This window comes from Accipiter gentilis, chromosome 33 (genome assembly GCF_929443795.1).
Source record: "Accipiter gentilis chromosome 33, bAccGen1.1, whole genome shotgun sequence".
Lineage (NCBI taxonomy): Eukaryota > Metazoa > Chordata > Aves > Accipitriformes > Accipitridae > Astur > Astur gentilis.
Genome location: NC_064912.1, coordinates 1,084,314 through 1,104,549, shown reverse-complemented (window position 1 = coordinate 1,104,549; position 20,236 = coordinate 1,084,314). Strand labels below are relative to the sequence as shown.

General features: G+C 44.3%; 1 protein-coding gene across 2 annotated transcripts; it reads left to right on the top strand.

The window, feature by feature from the left end:
• Positions 1 to 229: 229 nt before the first annotated feature.
• On the top strand, positions 230 to 20,201 carry TELO2 (telomere maintenance 2). 2 transcript variants are annotated; one of them, XM_049835574.1, is made up of 20 exons: positions 230 to 513; positions 1,056 to 1,333; positions 1,901 to 1,969; positions 2,644 to 2,791; positions 3,189 to 3,291; positions 4,070 to 4,138; positions 5,076 to 5,217; positions 6,496 to 6,632; positions 7,405 to 7,493; positions 8,509 to 8,616; positions 9,238 to 9,323; positions 9,625 to 9,716; positions 10,734 to 10,850; positions 11,793 to 11,864; positions 12,431 to 12,601; positions 13,333 to 13,424; positions 14,247 to 14,346; positions 14,757 to 14,821; positions 15,468 to 15,583; positions 18,742 to 20,201. In XM_049835574.1, the coding sequence occupies exons 1-20, from the start codon at positions 230 to 232 to the stop codon at positions 18,843 to 18,845; spliced, it is 2,442 nt and encodes an 813-aa protein (XP_049691531.1). In that variant the 3' UTR covers positions 18,846 to 20,201. The 2 variants fall into 2 exon arrangements, with proteins under 2 accessions (XP_049691531.1, XP_049691530.1); XM_049835573.1 differs by having other exon boundaries at positions 8,506 to 8,616.
• Positions 20,202 to 20,236: the final 35 nt, after the last annotated feature.

The following is a 20,236-nucleotide window of genomic DNA, read 5'->3' as shown; positions in this document are numbered from 1 at the left end:
AGGTCGGCAGCTGCCTTGTCTGGGGATTTTTTTTTTTTTTTTTTTTACGGCAAAACCTCCCTGGTTTTATCCCTGTCCCTTCTCGCGCTCGATGCGCCGCTCGCCAAGGGCGCCTGTCCCTTTAAGACCGGCGCGGGCGGTGCTTTTTCCCGAACGTCACGCCGGCGAGCGTCGCGGATTGGCTGCCGTTGAGGGCGGGCGGAAGTGGGGTCGCTGCTTCGCCGGCGCCATGGCGGCGGCGCTGGAGCGGGCCCTGAGGGAGGCGGTGGCGGCGCTGGAGCGGGGCGGGGACGGGGCCGCGGCGGCGCTGGGCGCGGTGCGGACCGCTCTGGCGGCGGCGGGGGGCCCGGCCACCCTCGGGGAGCGGGAGCGGGCGCTCTTCGGCGCCTTCCTGCGGAGCCTGGCCCGGGCGCCCCGCGCGGCGCGGCCCGAGGGCGTGTGGCAGGGCTGCTTCCTTGAGGGGCCGCCCGGCCTCGCCCTCTGCGTCCTGCTGGAAGCCCTCGTCTCCCCGGGGTCAGTCCGGTTTAGGCTTGGCGGGCGGCTCCCGCGGGCCCGGCTGGGGCTCCTGGGGCCTGAATCCCGGTGGGAGGCGGGCGTCAGGCGGCGCGGTGGCCTGGAGAGCTGAGAGGGGGCTCCTCCGCCTCCGAGTTCGTCTCGGAGCGCAAAAGGAGGGATGTCTGAGGGTGCCCCACCTGTGGTGTAACGGGGGGCATAAACGTGCGAGTGGACGGAGATGGGAGTGGGCGTGGGGAGGCCTTGCACTGCCCTCGGGCCCCCTGAATCCCTTCGTTTCAAAACCCACGTACAGCACCGGTGCTTCCTGCAGAGGTCACAAAACTGTCTTCAGTTACGCTTGTTGAATATCCTGAAATGCTAGGAGCCAAGGAAACCGTAGAGATACAAAGGGATTAAAATCGCTTTGATTTTAACTTGTTTTGGATTAAAATTCTGTGTGGTTGAGCCGCAATGTTGTAGTGGTGAGACCACAATAGCATGCACTGTCTTTTGTTATCAGTTAAAAGGGGCAGGGACTTATTCCAGTTACTTTCTTCCAGTCCTAGTGTTCACCCGAGGGAGGTCATTGAGGTACTGGAACAGTTCCTACAGGAGGGACGGATTTCAGCGCTGATGTGGGAGGTCTGTCAGCAGCAAGCGCAAGCTGGCTCACCTGAGCTGCAAGAGGCCCTGCTCAACAAGATTGTATGTTTGCCTGATCATGTGAGCAATAAACTCCAGGGGAAAAACCCAGCAGTATTCTTCCCACAGAACTACTTTCCTCTCTTGGGTGGTGCAATTATCCAGGTGCTGCAGAAGATCTCCGATTCTCTAAGAGGTAAGATTGCAGGACGACTGTGCTATAGAGGTGGCTCTTCTTCAAAAGTGTTTTGTGCATGGGACCCCCTTGGCTGGTGCTTGAAATACAGATAATGGGTATTGCAGAGCCTCATGTTTATCCTTCAGGCTGAAGTTTGTTGCATAAGATACCAGGAGTAAGGAAGGCAGCCAAAGCTTTGTAAAATCTCACTGAAAGCTGCAACCCTACAAGCAGTTAAATAGCATCATCTGTTGCCAAAGCTTAATTGCGGTCACTTGGTCTGTGCTGAAGGAATTGTAGGGAAGATTTAAATGGCACTGAATGAACCACTGGCTTTGTTACCATTGTGTTAAAGTGGGACTGAGCTACTTTAGTCTTCTGACTCTCACTGTGTGTAAATAAGACTGGGTGCTGTTTTGTGCCTGGAGGCAGGTGGTGGGGGGAAGATGAGATGATGATTGAAGAGAAATAGTTAATCTATGTTTTCAGGCTTCAGTACTTGTAGAAGTGTATGCACCTCCTTCTGAAGGTTGTTTGGAGGATACTGGTGATGCTCTTGTTAAGCTTGTGTCTGTTTTATCCCAGGTGGCTTGGATTGCTCAATCTCTTTTGTTTCTCATGTCCTGGGGAAGGTATGCGTTCATGGAAGACAAAGTGAGTGTTTTTCAGTACTATTTTGGGGAGGGGGGAAAGTCTGTTTTACGGTAGTAGTATGGAAGGATGACTATGATGATGACCAACAAAGGGAGTGGGAGATGACCAATTAATACTTTGGGGGATTTGTGAGTTGGACTGCATGGGCTGCTGTCTGCTTTCTGAGGCTACTTAACTACATATCTGATAGATGTTGATGCTTTTCTGTCAGCTCATGTGAAAGTGATCTGCTCTCTCAAAAATTGATGAGGTCGTTAGTCTTCTCATCCTGCCATTTGGGGTATAACTATTAAATGCTCTTCTAGTGCTTTTCATCCAGTGGTCTAAAAGTGCCTTGTAAATGCTAGCATAAATCACTGGTATATGTAATAACCCCCTCACATGAGTAGCCTTCAGTCTGGCTTTGCTTAGGACTTTTAAGCCACTGAATGCAGTAGTTAACAGGGCTGGGGAAGAAGAGGAAAGATTTTCTAGCTGTTTAGTGTGATGAGGAATACTTGGAAGTTCCTTAATCATCTTAGGTTAGTTCTTCCCACAGGGGCAATTTAGAACTGCAAACTGTACATTGTATTTCTTCATCTTGAAAGGATCTTGAAATTTGGAGGCTGACCTTGAGTACCATTGCACCAGTTCTGTCCATCTGGTGTATTTACCTATTTTCTCTTCCACTTCAGAGGAAATTCTGAGTGTTTTGGTACCCTGCCTAACGGATCTCACCAAGTCAGACTGCATCTGGCAAAGAATATGCTGGCGATTGGTTGAATGTGTGCCTGATCGGTGGATGGAAGCAGTGGTCCTTGGTTTTGTGCAGAGAGCACCCGGGTAAGAACTCTGCTTTCCTCCCTGATCCAGACCAAAGGCTGGAATTTTTTCACAAATACTTGCAGAATCAGTTTCTGAAAGATGCTGACGTGTGTGTGTGTTTGTGTAGGTGGTTTCTTCTGCAGTACCATTTCCTGAGAGGCTCTAGGGGTAAATTGAAGTAGTTGATTGTTCCCTCTCAGGGAGAACCTGCACCATTCCTTAAAGATCCGTGTCATGACATGCAGTGAAAAAAGAAGTGAAAACATTCTTTGCAATTACTGGCTCACTCTTAAAGTTTAGAGGTGTTTTAGAGACTTTGTTGCAAATAGCTGCTCACAGAATTTCCTAGGATTAGTAGCAGCATGACAGTAATTACATGGATTCCTAATGTTTTGCTCTTAACCTGTCTTGCTAGGGCAGATGTCTTGTCTAGGTTGCTGGGGAACCTGGTTGTGAAAAACAAGAAAGCTCAGTTTGTGGTGACACAGAAGGTGCTGCTCTTGCAGTATTGCCACACGGTAAGGACTCCACCTTGAACAGCGGTATTGTAATGCCTGTTTTCCCCAAGTGCCAATGTGGTTTTTAGATGAGCTTCAGGTCTTCTTAAGATTTAAGTCTTCATTCTGAAATCAGCCTTCAGTCTCTGCATGTACCTGAGTTGTGCAGCTGTTGGCTTACATCCTGTCAGCTGAATGTAGTGAAGAGGGAGTGGTAAATGGTTGCTTTGAAATTGTAGGATTCATGTGCCCTCTCAGGGTTGATGGCGATTAACGAATTACTGTACTCTTTTTCTGGAACCAAATGGTTATTTGCACACAGTTTCAGTGTTCTGGGTAGCTGGAGACATCTAGTTAATTTAGAACCTGAAAGAAAAGACTGAAGAAGCCATGACTCTCCCTCACGGATTAGTATTAGATGAGATGAAGACTGTTGGTTTTTTATTCCTGTGCACCTAAGTTTGTCACAAGGTGTTAGGAAGTGTTCTGTGGCTTGTGATGTGAGAGATATTCTCTAGACTTCCTGTGTTCCTTGTTTGCCTGGGACTGTGCTGATCTGGTTGGTGGCAAAAACACCGTGCTGTACTCCTGTCCTGTTTTTCCATATATTTCATCAGCAACTGCATGTGTGTGTTTGTGTGGTGTGGTTTTTTTTTTAAATTTGCTTACTTTTCTGTCTCTGAATGTTGTCAACCAGTCCCTCAGAATGAAAAGTTTAACATAGTAAAAATACACACTTGTCATTGCTGGATGACAACTTTATGCCCAGTTAAAGCAAGACTCGTGTTTTTTGTTGCAGACTGCGGTGCTGCAGAACCTCCTTGGCTACCTGTCCTTGGATAGCCTTCGGCGTGCCTTATTGATCAAAGTAAGGTTAAGTAATATTGTTGGTGAGGTATCTGATGGAAAAAAATTCTACCGTGTGAGTGTGTGTGTATGTGTGTCTGTGGGGTGCAGAGTTTCAGTACTTCTCTAAGACACTTCCGTTACTGTTCATGAGAGTGAGGGAAACCCTACCATATCACAAGGAAATTGTGATATACAAATAGAAGACTTTCTGCACTGCTGGTGTTAGTTTTTCATATTTAATTGGTAAATTGTCTTCCAAGTAGCAAAACTAATGAGGCTTGAATTCCGACAGATGTCCCATGTCTTCCATCCTTCCCAGCTTCCTCTGTCATCCCCTGTTTGTGTGGCTGGGCAAGTGGCAGCAAGTGATGAAGTTGTTTGAGAACTGTCTGTGTGCCAAATCGTTGATGAATCAGAATCTCTCTCATCTACCTTTTCCTCAGTGAGGATGCAGATATTTTCTCCCTCCAAGTCACCAGTGTGATGGAACTTATAGGAAATTTGTATGTCTGGAAATCTCTACCATTTTGTCAGTTAGTTTGTTTTTTCACTGGTTACACATTGTAAAATTATCTGGAAGTACTGGCAGCTATATAAGATTGGACTGAAAACACACAAAACCATATAATATCATACTGTTTTTTGACAATAATGCATATTGCTTTGCATATAATATTTATGAGAAATAAACATCTTTGTAATTTTAAATAAACCCCCTCCATACTTAGTATATTAAACAAAGGTGGTGTGGAGTTCTCAGCTGGTCAAACAGTATGTTTTGGGCCCTGAAATACAAAGTTAGCTCTGTTTGTAGGGAGCATAAAGTTCACTGGGAAGCATGAAGACCAAAGGGCCATCAGAATATACAAAGTGCTGTATGAAAACAGGTTTCAAAAATGTGTTTCTGAAAGATTACTTATGTGTAGAAAAGATCCATTTCAAGTTCTCTGATTTAGGTGCTGCAAGAACTGTTGGAGACCTGGGGAAGCAGTAGTGCTGTGAAACACTCTCCACCTGAGCAGCAGCAGTATATTAGCAAGGCCATCCTTATCTGCCTCTCCCACCTGAAGGAACCTGAAATTGAGAGCTGCAGACAAGGTGAGGTGGTAGGGTTGGATTTGTTTAACAGAAGGTCTGACTGTGAGTGGAAAAACATCTTGTTTTGATCTATGGATAAACAAAATTGTCCCATCTTCATCTTGGCAAATGGCGTAGCCTGCTGGAATCCTCTTTTTCTTTAGTACTGATATGATATAATTCCAAGTGTATAGCTTTAAATTATGAAATTGGAGAAGCATATCTTTGAACTAAGGTTCTGACCTGAACAGTGGTTTAGGAACCCTTAAGTTTTGTCACAGGAGAACAAGGATTAACTCTGGGACTTGTTAGAGGAATGGTGTGATTTGTAATTCATAGGCTTGCCGTTGGAGCATGAGTAAGGCTTCAAAGGGGACAGAGGAAAGTACATCAGCATAAAAAGCTGTTTGTTTGGTCTCTGACTATCCATGGGCATTTGTCTGTGTCATTCTGCTCCCCTCAGTGTGAGGTGAGTAGGGATAGTGAGTTACTGGCAAGGACCTCCTATTCTGTAGTCATACAGTGTGTAGCACATTGGGGTCCTAGTCAAAAATTTCTTTCAGTTGCAATAAAAAAAAATTCTGTCCAATGTCTAGAGTTACTTCTGTGTGTGTGTGGCTTTTGGCGGGGAGAGGGTTGACTTACAAGACCTGTTCATCTGTTTCATTCTAGAATTAATTCTTTTTTAGGTGAATAAGTGACCTGTTATTTACTAACAGTACTGTAGTTTTATAATGTTTTTTTATCTGACAGTTGTTGAAAAGATAAGCTTTTTACTACTTAAAGCAGTAAGCCTGCCTGGTAAAGCTGGCAACCATCATTCTCTGTGGGCTGAGAAACACTGGTGTTACATGCCCATTTCCGCTTATCTAGGTGGTGAGGGTAATTTCTCCCTCCATGATGGTTGTACTGGTTAGAATTTGTAGCTTCCTCAAAACATGACTTTTTACTTAAGCGGCTTTGAAGCACTGTAAAAACAAGCTAAAGATTGCCTTGACTTACTATCCTTTTTAGTTTCAGCGAAAACCAAAATATTTCAAATTTAGAATATATTGTAATGTTCTGTTGACTTTGTACCGCATGAAAAAGCATGGGTTTATTATATTGGTGCTGAAGGGCAATACTGCCATTGCTGAAAGAGGAGTCATAGTTGTGAGGGCCCTTCCTATCTTTCTACCCATTATTGTGTGGTGAATGGCTAAAGATGCCCTCTCTGGGAACCGGCATAAAGATGAATGTTTGTTTCTGTCATTGTTCCATGCGCTGTTTTGTTGTTTTTTGGTGGTTTTTTTTTTTCAGAGCTTCTCACAAGCATGATGGAGGGTGTGAAATGCCACTTGGACAGCAACCTGCCACAAATACGGCGTCTGGGAATGATTGTGGCAGAGAGCATTAGTTCAAAAATAAATACTGATGGGCCTGTCCTGAAGTTTCAGGTGAAGGTTATAATGAAATTTGTTTGGTGTGCAGGGCTTAGAGGAAATAAAAGCTTTAAATCAGATGATCTAGGCATTATAGCAAGTTCTAACACTTATTGTCTGGAAATAAGGAGAGGCAGCAATACTTTCAAAAAGAGGCGATATCTGTTTACAAAAAACAATTGTATAGAAAATAGCCAGGTGACTGAGAATGACCTTAAGAGTGTAATCCAATGGCAAAGTTCTGGGTAAACTGTTGATAATAAAGGACTGCTAGAGGATTATCGTATTGCATGAGGGAATTGGAATCTGACCTGTGGAAGTTGAGAAGGAACTTCAAACCTAAACTAGTGGTGAACATTCAGTCCCTGACACAGTGGGAAGACCTGCTCCGAGTTGAGATTCTCAAGACTGACATGGGGATATATGCTCTGCTATTTCCAGGAGACTTTATAAGAATTACATAATTAAATCACATTAATTCTATAAAAACCTGCATCATCTCTCATGTTGCATTGCCACTTATTAAATGTTTTAAAGATTGTAAATAACATTCAGGCAAGGTCTGATCAGGTACTACTGTTAAATATAGGGACAACGATTACATATGGCACAGATTGCTATATGCCATAAATACATTACTGCTGGCAGCACAGTGATTGAAAGAAATGGGATTTGTGTGGGTTCATCTGCTCACGATTCAGTCTTCATTTGCGTGCAGTCAAAGGGTCAAATGTTGAATGCTGGGCAAATCAAATAGAGTTCAGTAACAGTTATTCTGAATGTCTAGTATGAAGAAGATGAAGAAGCAAGAGAATTGAAGTCCCTTCTGGTGCAGACTCCATCATTCTGTGTTGTCCCCAGCCTTCCAGATGATAAGTAAGATATTGCTACTCTTCATCTCCATGCCATCTTTTTACTCTTCTCCATACCTTTTTTTGAGTTACACACTAGAACTGTATACAGTATTCAGGATGTCTTACATATTCTTAAGCATTTTAATGCACTTTATTCTTACAGAGCAGTGTAGTTACATTGAATTTGTAATTGAAATGGTAGTATGTATTAAAATTGCTTGTTTGATAGCTGCATGTGGTGAAACCATGCTGCAGTTTCTAGGGGTGTTGTGTGCCCCTGGGTGGAATCAAGTGAGCCTTTCTGTTCACATCTGGGAAATCTGGCATTTGGGCCATATGCCCCTAGCCCATTTATCCATGACAATAATCTAGCCTGTCTGGCATTCCAAAGACTGGTTCTTTGGTGCTCCTAACTTCCGTAGCATCTGCTGAGGCTCTTTGAAGCACTTAATTCTATCAGCAGATGGATGAAGCACTTCATGTTATTAGCAAATGAAACTCTCCAGCACTCCTGTGAAATACAGGTTTTTTGCTCCCATTTTAGGGGCGTAGACAGCATTTGAGAAATGGAGAGATGAAAGGACATGCCAAAGTCCACAGAAATAGGTACAGAGTCAGAAAAAAAATTTCTCCATTACTGTATTCATCCCACTAGCAATAAAGATGTTTCTTCCCCATTTATTCAGTTTAATTCATAGCTTCAAATATGGTGCAGGCCAGTGTGATCCAGTTATCACAGATGGGTCTTTCCTTAGCAGTCTTAGGTACAAGTTAGTGCAGGGGGAACACAGCAAGTTAGCTTAATTTTTGTAATCCATTGCTCTTCTCTTAAGAGATTCTGCTTCTCTTCTCCCCTCACCCCATTCTTCTTCCCAGGACTTTGTTCCTTGTGTTGGCCAAGCTAGGTGGGAGACTGCAGCAGAAATAATGATCTGCCATTCTGTTTAGGCAGCAAGGGTTGATGGTGTGGGTAGTTTCTTGCCTGTGAGTAGGGACTTTTACTTTACTGGTTTTAATATTCTTGTTCCTCACAGCAGGAATGAGAAAGCAGATGCTGCACCACCGTTGGTATTGGAAAGTAACAAGAAATCACATACAACAGCCCTTGTGATGTCAGATGAGGAGTCAGATGCTGAACTTGACAGGTATGGGCAAGAAACTGGTAGGAAATGGAAAATAAATGGCAGCTTCTTAAGAACAGATGTGGGGAGAAGGGAGCTATCAGTAGCTGCGTTTCTTGGCAAATCTTGTGTTTTCTGACCTTGTTCAGCTGAGTGGTATGCAGCAGGGTAGGACTTTGTGGGAAGTTGCACGCAAGTATGTTAGTCAATAATTTAAGCAACACCTATGTCATGTACAACCATTGTATTTATTCCATTTGACTTATATTCGCAATTCCAGGAAACATGTATCTATCTACCCATTTTAATAGTGGGCCTGCCTTATTCTGTCACTTTCCCAATATATAAAGAAATCTCAAAAATCAGCTTCTAGTCTCTTGGTGACCTGACTCCTTTCTGCACTGACCAGGAGATCCAGTTCCAGATCTGGTCACAGAACTGCTATTTCACTGAGCTTCAGAGTAATTCATAGAACTTTCTAAGGAACCATTTCAGGCTAGGCTTCAACAGTGCTGCTGGATGATGCAAGAGTGATGGCGTTACGACAATGTTATGTGCTGGTTCTTTCCCTTTTGTGTGGATAGCTGGGGAAAGGAAGAACATCTATACCCCATAGACTAATTCCTGCCTTTATTTCTTTTACAGTGATGATGACCTCATCCCTTATGACATGTCAGAGGATAAAGAACTAAAGATTAAGGCTCCTGTGTATATCCGAGACTGTATTGAAGGTAGGAGATTTTGGGCTGAGTCTTTATCTGTTTCTTACTGGTTTTGGGAGAATGGTCTCTGTGTAGATTTATGGTTTTCTGAGCTAATTTGAAGAAGCTGTAGGATTTCAGTAATGTGGGCTCAAGTGTTGAACTGTAATTTCTGAGTAATTTCAGTTTGGTTCCTAATACCAGTCATGTGGTGGGTCAGTGATACCTGCCTAAAACAAGACAAACTATTAGCAGAAGAAAGTTGGGGGTATATATACCCAAGCCCAACCATTCTGTTAATAGCTTTTGTTTGTCTTTTGATTACCTTCAGTCCTGACAGGATCTGAAGATGTGGACAAATGGGAAGCTACAGTCAAGACTCTTGAGAGCTTGGTTCGAAAGAATCCAGCAGCAACAAGAGAGGTGAAGTAATATGAGCTAAGTTACCAGTGGGCTGTAATACAGGGTTATCCTGTTGCCCTCATGAGAAGACTAAACATGCCAACAGAGCATCAGGCTAGGCTAATGTGTACCTGGATTTAAAGCTTTCAACTTGGGAAGGGAAACAGAAGGAAATAGTTGCTTTGGAGGTGAGGATACAGAGCGCAAAGGAGCAGGCAAAGGTGCTGGCATTTACTAGCTCTAGCGCTGAAAATGAAATGCATTGCAAATAGACCTTGCCAGTAATGTGAGGAAGCAGAGGAAGCTCCATGCTTTGTGCTGGGCAGAAAAAAATTAGAGATACAGTACAGAGCAGCCGTGAATTCCACAGACCAATTTATTTTAATTTTAGATTTAATTGATTTTGAATTGAAATTGAATTTAATTGTTATTCCCTAACAAAAAGGGAGATAAAATCAAATGGACTTTCCCTATTTGCTTATACAAGCATAATGTCTTCTGGAGGGAGTAACTGGGTTGTACTGGTCAAGATGAAAAGCTCAGGTGAGAGGAACTTGGGATGAGGTCACCGGTGTGATGAGTCCTCACCTCCACATGTTAGTGATCACTTGAAGGTGGCAGAGATATAGGCATTTGTCAGCTGAGAAAGGCAAGGGGTGTAGTCTGGTAAATAGTGCGCAACCTGCTGCTGCTCATCAAGCATGTTACTGAGCTGGACGGGCTTTGGGTGTGGTACTGTACCCTTTAACCTGTCAGTTACAGTGACAAGTCCTCCTAAATCATGAGGCCACCACTTGTCCAAAAAGCCAAAGTGAATGTGGACAGAGAAATTGGAATAGGGGTTTGTTCAGTGCTTTGAGAAATCTGTCCTGATGGCATTTAGCTTAATGTGTTCTCTCCCCCTCCTAAGTAATGGACATGTTGCCTATATTCCATACCCTTTTTGCTTAAATGTTAGAAATGGTATGTAAATCCTGTGAGAGAAAAAAAAACACAACACCTGCAGGGATTTGATTCCTCTTTTTGTATTTTGAGCAGGTTAGTGTGGAGCTGGCAAAAATATTATTGCATCTGGAGGAGAAGACCTGTATTGAAGGCTTTGTGGAACTCCGTCAGAGAGCTCAAGTGGCTGTTCTAACCACAGATCCAATACCTGTGAGTCCCTCTGCTTTCCTTTTTCCACTTGAGGCACAGGCAAAAATTTAAGCAGCTGAAGTCTTTTGCTAGCTTGATAGAAGTGTGGTAGAATAGCTAGTTCATGTCTGACAGCATTTATGCAGAGATGGGCTATGTACTGAAGAATCTGCAATGCATGACAACAGGAAAGAGAAAACTGTCAGCTGTAGTGGACTGCAGAAGCTGTTTGGAGGCTGTTAGTATGAGTATAGCTGACAAGGCAAGTTAGATAAGGACTTCTTGCACTGAAGGGGAGATGGTTTCACATAGTGGGAAGCTGAGGCACAGAGGGCTTATGTAGAACACTTGACTGGTGATTTTAATCACAGAATGGTTTGGGTTGGAAGGGACCTTTAGAGATCATCTACTTCCAGCCCTCCCTGCCATGGGCAGGGACATTTTCACTACATGAGGTTGCTCAAAACCCCATCCAGCCTGACCTTGAACACTTCCTATGATGGGGCATCTGCAACTTCTCTGTGCAATCTGTTCCAGTGTCGCACCACCCTCATAGTAAAGAATTTCTTCCTTATGTCCAGTCTAGATGTGTCCTCTGTCAGTTTAAAACCTTCACCCCTTGTCCTATCAGTACAGGCCCTGGTAAAAAGTCTCTCTCCGTCTTTCTCATGAGCTCCCTTTAAGTATTGAAAGGCCACAGTAAGGTCTCCTTCAAAGTGCCAAAGCTGCCATGGCAGTTGTTTGGATACCTCTGCATAGGTACTTACTTCCTTTGGGAGAATCTAGAAGTGAAAGTGTCTGAATTTTCCCTATTTGCACAGCATGTCTCTTCCATTCTCTTGGAGGCTTGTTGTTAACTATCAGGAAGCAGGACTTCTCCTGAAATGGAGTGCTTTTAGAGTTAGTGAGAAGGCTGTTTCCAGCCTGGGTTTGTGTTCATTGTGCCTTGATTTTTCTGTACAGGTAGCAAAGTACTTGACCACCCAGTTCTACTCGCTGAACTACAGTCTTCGTCAGCGCATGGACATTCTCGATGTAAGTGCTCTTCTTTTAACTTCCCACTTCCCTTGTGTCTGTTGCACCAGTGCTGTTTCCCTGAGATGTAATGGGGTTACCCTGTATTCCTCATAGGAGGAGGCAGACATGGGAATGTCTTACGTTAGTATTTGTGCCTGGCATTCCCCTCTCATTTGTAACCCTTCTACGCTCCATGTGTACAGTGATCCTTCCTCACAGAATGCAAAACATATGATGCTTATTTGCCTAGGAGAAGCCGCTGTTTCCTAACACGTCATCAGTCTGTAATATCTTCACTTTCTGAAAGACAGCAATCTGCCTGTGATGACTCCTACATCATTTCACTTACTGTGTCTGAAGAAGGGAGCCACTGTTCTCTTTCAGGGCTAAGTGACCAAGTGCTTGGTCAGTACCTCAGAGCCAACTGGATTTTTGGGGATCAGTTAGCTTGCTGTTCTTCATTCTAAACCTGTTGTGCCTTTCTGCTTTGCTGTTCCTATCAATTTGCGTGCAGGTAACTCTGTTGTTGTTCCCTAGTGCAGGGATTACCACTTTTTAACAGAACCTCCCTCTTTTTCATCTAGGTATTGGTTTTGGCAGCTCAGGAACTGTCCTATCCCAAATCCCATAGGAAGACCAAGCATTCTGGTGCTCAAAACCCTTGTATCCAGCTCCTTCCTGGAAGTGACAGCTCTAAGGACTGGAGAAGAATTGTTGATGAGAGGATCAAAAGCAAGACTCGGAGATTTGCTACGGTGAGGCCAGGGCAGAAACAAACTAATGTCAAATCCAGCAAAAATAGGGATGCTAGGAGTTGCTGTAGTTCTGTCTGGAAAGAGCAAAATACCTGTGAAATTGGGCCCAATCCAAAAGAAAGACTGTGTAACTTCAAATATAAATTTATCTTAGTATCTGGCTGAATCTTGCAGTGCAGAGTACCAACTCTTGTAGTTCTCTTCCGGCAGGGAAAGGAGAATAAACCTTGAACTCCTTGCCTTGCCTTGAGGGATAGTTGTAGCTGTTCTATGCTTGTTCTGAGCTTGTCTGGCCACTGCAGGGAGCTGTGACTGCACCTCACAGATCCTAGAGCCTCCTCCATCAGACTAGCTGCCTCTGGACTGGACTGTCTCAGCCTTCCTACTTTTCAGGGAGATAAATTGATGCCAGTTTCCTGGTTCCCAGAACTCCCTTGTGGTTCATCCTGGAGAACTTGTCTTCCAAAACTCCTTTATCCCTTGCATGTTCTTGTTTCTTCTATCTAGCCCAGCAGTACTGCGCTATATTGTACTAAAATACTTAGATGTGTGAGAGGATCTGAAGTGGGAAGTGAGCCATCCAGTTTGGAAACTAGTAGCCATAGGCGTACAAGCAAGCAGTGGCTGAAAATGAGATGGCTGCAAGGAACCCGTAGCCTTGACAGTGTCCAGTGAAGTGGAAGAGTCGAATGCTGCATGTTGTGTCTAGACTTCATTTTTCTCTTGGACAGGGTCAGTCTCAAGCGGAACTGGCTGCCAGCCCAAATGAGTTCAATTCTGTTGTTGGGCACTTCTTTTTTCCATTGATTCAGCACTTTGACAGGTAAGTGTGAATACCTTGGGACGTAGGCATGGCAGCTGCACAGTGAACCTTTCTGCTTGTTCTGCTTGCCTCAGAGCAGCAGACTGAAGCCCAGAAGCTGTACGGAGTCCAGTGACAACACACTGATGCCTGGCTCGTGCATAAAACTTAGAGAGGAGGGGTATGTGGTCTCTTGGACTTATCCCATGAAGTCTTGTTGGGCGGGCGTGCATAAGACCCTGCAGAAGTGAAGATACATACCTGTCAGCAGGTACACACAGGCAGATGATTTTAGCAGTACCAAACCTGTTATCCTGGCTGACCCTCCACCTTGGGAGGTTCACACAAAACCACAGAACTCAGACTGCAGTCTTTAACCAGTTAACTCTGTCTCAGGTTTTGGCCTGTCACCTGGACTGGTCCTTGTGACCACGTTATAGGATACAGGACACAGTTTATTATCAATCACTTAAGTCTTTGCTAACTTGAGGAAGGCTGAGTAATTGATTCCATGATAATCAAGATTCTTGTAATACCAGTCTTAATGGTTTGTTTCTAGTATGGCAGTGGTGCTAGCTTTTGCATTCAGTTCTTTCTAAGTAAAGCCTGTTGGTAGAATAAGTGATACCTGCTGTAAGAGTAGAGGATATTACTGGTTTGGGAGCAAAAATGAGAGCAAACGGCTGTGGCCTATGTTAAACTGGGGATTGCTGTATAATGACTGTTGTCGTAGGGATTCAGGCTTGTGGAGGACAGTTCAGCCTGCATAACCACCCTGACTGTTCCAGCTAGGCACTGATCAGCCTTCTCACTGCTACAGGACTGTGTATCTTGCACTTGCAGGCCTTTGACAACATTTGATCTCCTGGGGGAAGATCACTTTGTCCTTGGAAGACTGGTCCACACTTTAGCAATCCTGATGTACTTGGCTGTCAACACTGTGGTAAGGAAGGCTGCATGAGCTTGCAGATAGCAGGAGAGGCTTCCAGCCTGGGAGTTCAGAGGTGCCTTCTGAAATAGCAGTGTGCTCTGAGGCCTGCTACACTTAGACTGGCAGCAAGTTTGAGTCATGTGTGCTGAGAAGTTGCAAAAAGGGCTGGGAAAAAATGGTCAGAAAAGAGACATGGTATTCAAGACAACCCTACGCTATCTTTTGCTGCTTATGGTAGAAAAACTATCAACTTCTGGGGGAGGTTGGGCACATCATTTCACTTTACAGCCTCAGTTTCCTCATCTGTAAAATAAAGTTAACTGTAACCCTGATCTTCACAATGGTGTATCTCAAGGTCCAGTTCTGTAGGGCAGTGTGAACGTGAAGGTATTCAGTGTTTCTGTCATAATCCTGTTTTGCAGGCAGTTTCTGCAATGGGAAAGGCACTGCTGGAGTTTGTTTGGGCTCTGCGTTTCCACACTGACTCGTGAGTTGTAGTTCTATGCTTTCATTTTTAAAGATCAGCTGTGAGCCAGTCTCCAGCCATGGTTTGTCTTTGTCTACTACTAGCACCGGACCGAGAATGTCAATGACTGAATGCATTAACTCTATGCTCTCCTCCAGCCTTGTGTTCTTATGACTGAGTATTGCAAGAATATGTAATGAAGGCATTGCTTTAATGTCAGACCAACATATGAACTTGGCTAGTGTCTTCTAGTGTGGAGGTACAGTCACTTGTAGAAAGCATGACAAATTTCTTGATCAACTATCCATGTGATAGTTTCATCTATGTTTACTCAGGGAGCTCAGAAAACTTTAGATTCAATTCAAGCATTCAACCCTGGAAAGAAACTAAGACATGTAGCCAAAATGCTGTAAACATCCAATTTCTTTTTTGATCTCAGACTTGTCTGGGACTCTGAATTATGCTAGGCTCCCTGCACCACAGCATGGCAGGGAGCTCTGTATGTGGGCAGTCTGCCAGCTGGTGCATGATTACACTCCTAATCAGTAGGAATATGGCAAAAGTCATCATAATCACAAACATTTGAAACTGGAGAAGCCCTGAGGTGAGGAAATCAAGGTAGAGCACGAAGCTTTAGGCTCTAACCAGTTCAGTCTTTCTCCAACAGGTATGTGCGCCAGGGTCTTTTGTCCTGTATCTCTTCCATGCTCCTTAGTGTCCCTACGGAACACCTTCTGCAAGACATGACAGAAGAGCTTTTGGAGACTCAGTCCTGGCTGGGAGGTAAGATGTCGTGGTGTACGCCAGTGTATTTCTGTGTAGTGATGCAGTCTTTGTGCAACATCTCTTTAATTGTGATTGTAGCAGTAATGTCCTAGTGTTGTGCACCAGATATTTGCATGATAAGCATATTTATTGCCGCTTGTAAGTTTAGGACAAATACCAGACCACACTGTGCGCTGTACAGATGTATTACCAAGGTATCTAAAGGATAAGCTGAGAGCTGCATATGACATTTCAAAGTGTGACTATCCTCACCTTACAGGCCAACCAAAAAGAATCCCAAAATGTATTATGTGCCCCCTTTCTCTAAGAATCCAACCACCCATCTCATGAAGCTGCAGAAAGTAGTGTCACACTGCATATTACATCCAGGCAGTGACTTTGGCCAGCAGCAATGTACAAGGCTTGTATGGCCCATTTACACCATGTGCACAGAAAATGAGTTTCATCAGTGCTAAAAATAGGAGGAAGAAGAGCATGGCCCCATCTCCTAACTTCCTATTGCTGATAGAAAGAACAACCTATGAAAAACAACAAATGACTTTGCATGATGCACCCAACACACCTTACATCAACACAAGCTATGTTTGTGGGTTCTGGTAGGCTGGAACTGTACAAATTGGTGGTCAGGTATTGCAGTGTGCTGGAAGTACAAGAGGAAATAACACTGTGCTTTGTAGCTCTGAAGCCTCCACTGTATTTTGAGTGGACCTTGTGTGACTCCCTGGCTTGGTTTCCTTCACCATTCTTGCTCTTGGTTAGTTGGCTTCCCACAGGGAGCAGGCAGGAAGCGACACTGACACAGCCGGCCTCTGATCCTTGCAGGTTGTGGAGCTCTGTGCCCTCTAAAAGGAAGAGAGCTGCCTTGTGGGGCCAAAAACTTTACTTTTCCCATGACATGGTGTGCTCTGAGGAATCTGCTTGTCTCTGCAGTTAACACTGCTATTGCCAAGGAAAGCCTTTCCAGGAATGTTGTAAATGTATTTTCAGCATGAGGGTCTGTGTAATCTGGTTTTAATGAGTTATTTTTAGAAGGAAGAGGATGACAGACCTAGTAGCATCTTTTTATGTCCATAGGTAGTGTAATGGCCATCTCTTTACATGGAGTGCTTTTGCATGAAAATTGCATGGTAGATCCTGGTGGGAATGAGACCAGGATAAGATCACAGTTGTCTGTATAGTGGAGAAGGGGAAATTGTTGTAGGAGCCATTCAGAAACCTTAAAGAATACAACTTGGCTCTCCATCTGGTTAGATATGATTTAAGTGTAATTTTAAAGGGCTTCTAGAGCTGCTTCCTGAAACACAACAGCTTCTTGGGCTATGCCTTTGCTATTTGTTTTAAGATTGTTGGTAAAACAGCTATTATAGGGAGGCACTGGGCTCCTCCTTGCTGCTCCAACAGGTGAAGTCAGTCACTAGAGACCTACTTTTGTGATTGAATCATGGTTTTGACCTAGCAGACTTGCTGTTGCTTCATGACTCTTCCAGACAAGGTTTGCAAGAGGGGTCATGTATTACAGCTGTTGCTGTAGCAGTCAGGCACGCAAGCCTTCTAGTAACCATGCCTAATGGCCAGGAGAAGTCACCACTCTGGGTTTCAGCTTAAAGCATCTACATTTCTCTTGCTCTATGGCTAAAGCACAGTGAGGAACAGTGGGCTAGAAAATGTTACCCATGAAACATTTTGTAGAAATCTACAAATTGGCTCATTTGTTATTATATCACAGCCTATGCAGACTGCTGTAGTTCATTATGTGAATATGACTGATTGTTCCTGCCCTTCAGCCTTTCGGCTGTAACTAGAACTGTTTCCCGTTAGAAAGTGTTTGCATCATGGTGTAAGAAACTACTTCAGACACTATCACAGTACTGTCTACTTAGTGGATGCTTTGGGACATTTCAGCTGGGGAGAGAGGCCAGAATCCACCTTGTACTTGTCTGTTGTTGCCCTTAATGCCATGCTGGACTGACTGTTGAGTAGCCTAATCTTTCCCGGGGGAGGGAGGGAATACCTAAACATTTCTAGGAAACAGTTCCTTTGATTCCTCAGCAGCTGACTTTGAGGGAATTCCCCACCCCTTGCAAGTGCTGTAGAGCTATGTCATAGGTAAGTTTGTTTTATGTAAGGACCTGAATGATCCTCTGGTGCCCTGTGCCTCCCTTTCAGTGGCAGCAGTTCAAGGTCCGTGCTCATGGCAATTAGAAACAGTGCCAACACCACTCTCTTAGCGTTTGAGCTTGTACTAATCTGTCTTGTAGCCTCGCCCTTTTTGCCTTCTGTAGAGGGAGTATGGAAACACCATCGTGAAGCTCTCCCGGAGGTTATAAATAGCCCTACTCCATCTGAATGAGTCATGTGTTTGGGCTGACAGTACTGGGCTCTGAGCACACTGCTTGTGCGTACAGGATATCCTTACACAGACTCTCTGCTCTTCCAGGCTCCCCCTGCTCAGACATCCTGCGTGCATCCTGATTTTTACTTTGCAGGCCCATTAAGGGCCCCTGAAATAACAGCTGCTGGAAGCAGCTTCATGCCCTCCCTCACATGCTGCATAAAGTGTGAAAGAGCTACTGGTTTATCAGAAGACTAATCTCAGAATGGAGAATGTGTGAAACCTGGGGCCTGCCTCTTTCTTTCCCCCTTTTGAATGGCAGTGTGACCACAGATTTCAGGAGGGAGCACTGAGCATTTGTTTAGATTGCAGGAATTGGCAGAATGGAGACTTTAGGCTTTTGAGTAAGTGGATTTCTAATTGCAAACTGCATTCATGCTAGTAGGTCAGCTGTAGAAAGGTTATGTATAGCTCAGGGGCACAAGTATAAATTCTGGCATGGAGGTTATCCCATGGAATGCAAGGTTAGACCATTTCTGTAGTGTTTCAACCCAATTGACTATTTGTTTCTGCTACAAGAACGAACTGAGCATTATCACAAGTGACAGTCAGGGCTTAGCTAAACTCATACTGCTTAAGATGATCAAGTTTGCACATCTTTGCTTTCTGGTCTAACATAATTCCTGCAAGTGCTGATGTCCAGCCCAGAGTTAGGTCCATTTGCTGTTGCATTTAGTGGGATGGTCAGTGAAACAGTGGAGAAGTGTTAGGTGAAGAGCAGTTTTTCCCATTTTCCAACTAACAGTGGCTGCTTCTTTTGCAGATGTGGTGGAGAAAGATCCAGATGGGGACTGCAGGAGGCTGGCCTTGCAGAACTTGCTACTAATGGAGAACCTGAAAAAGAAACTCAAAACTGTCCCTTCCTAGCTGAAGGGTAAAAGAAATGACCTTTACCTTATACTCTTGCCAGCTGGATGTGTGTAGGCACTGCTGGGGCCTCTTCAGCAGTCACCTGGCTGGAGAAGAGGAAGAAGGGGGGAAGGGTGCCGAGCTGTAAGCCAGCAAACCTGACTTGACATCTGGACTTTGTAGCGGAGGCCAATTTAGTGAGCTATTGCTATCCGGTACGGAGTGTACAGATGCAGGAAGGTAGGCTAGCACTGCCATCCTCCCCACAACGCCCCAGCCCCCACCTCCAGCTATTTATAACCTTGGCAGGTTTGAGCACTCTGCTAAAAATATGGGGAAGATCTCATAGTAGACTTCTTGTCAGAAAAACAGGAGGGCTGGAGAGGGCCACTTATCTCCCAGGGCTAAGTCTATGACATGCCCATAACAAAGGCTTCCGTGTCTTCTAGCAGTCAGTGTTTGGCAGAATAGTTACCAGCCTGCTGTTCGAACGGGTGGTGTGGTGTAGGGAATGATACTGCTGATGAGCTGTAAGAACTAAGTAGCTACACTGAGGTTCTGAAAATGCCCCAAACCTTTAAGGCTTGAGCTAGAGCTGTGCTGTGGTTAGGAAGGAACAAAGCAAGAATTCTTTTTGTATAATCTTAGTACAGAACTAAGTTTCTATTAAAGGATAACTAACGTCCAGATTTGGACCATAAAATCTCCCCCACCTGTCTTCCCTGAAAGCATACAATTTAAAAACTTCATATTCCCCAAGTTTTGAAGCAAGTCAAAAAGTGGGGAAAAGAAGAATCGCTCTAAGCAGAAGGGCTAGTCGGTATGAAATGTATGAGAGTGACTTTAATAAGTACACCTTCGTGGGGCAAGGTAACAGGCTTAAAGGTGAGCAAAACCTGGGTTACTTACGTTGAACTTCACTTCTCACAGTCCTACTTGTGCCAGGGAAGAAATTTACATCCAAAAATCTGACTAGTACAGAGTAGCTTGATGTAACTGTGGTGTTTGGAAAAGAAGCTTCACTGGCTCAAAGTGACACAGCTTGAGCAGGGAGGATTGGACCAGATGACTCCAGAGGTCCTTTCCAACCCCAACCATTCTGTGATACTGAGGTTTAGTCCAGATTTTTGTAAATGGTAGCTCTAGCCTACATGACCCTATGATGTATTTAAATACAAAAGCTTTGGATTGGGGGAAGCCTCCCTTCATTTTGCATTAAGGGAGTAGATGATTGACTTTTACCCAAGCTCCTATCCAAACAGGACAGAGATTGTTTTCAGGAGTTCTGACTTATAGGGAACGACAAATCAGTGCCTTAGCAGACCAAAGTTGTACTTGAAAATTTTGTCAACTCAAGAGTTTCCACCTCAGTTACTCAGCTCTTTCCTGTACTCAGAAAAAAGGCCTGA

Excerpts from the sequence above, each read along its gene's own strand:
- TELO2 (XM_049835573.1), top strand. The coding sequence starts at position 230 with ATGGCGGCGGCGCTGGAGCGGGCCCTGAGGGAGGCGGTGGCGGCGCTG. Across the intron at positions 2,792-3,188 it reads TTTGTGCAGAGAGCACCCGG|GGCAGATGTCTTGTCTAGGT; the intron begins GTAAGAACTCTG and ends CTGTCTTGCTAG. Across the intron at positions 6,633-7,404 it reads GGCCTGTCCTGAAGTTTCAG|TATGAAGAAGATGAAGAAGC; the intron begins GTGAAGGTTATA and ends CTGAATGTCTAG.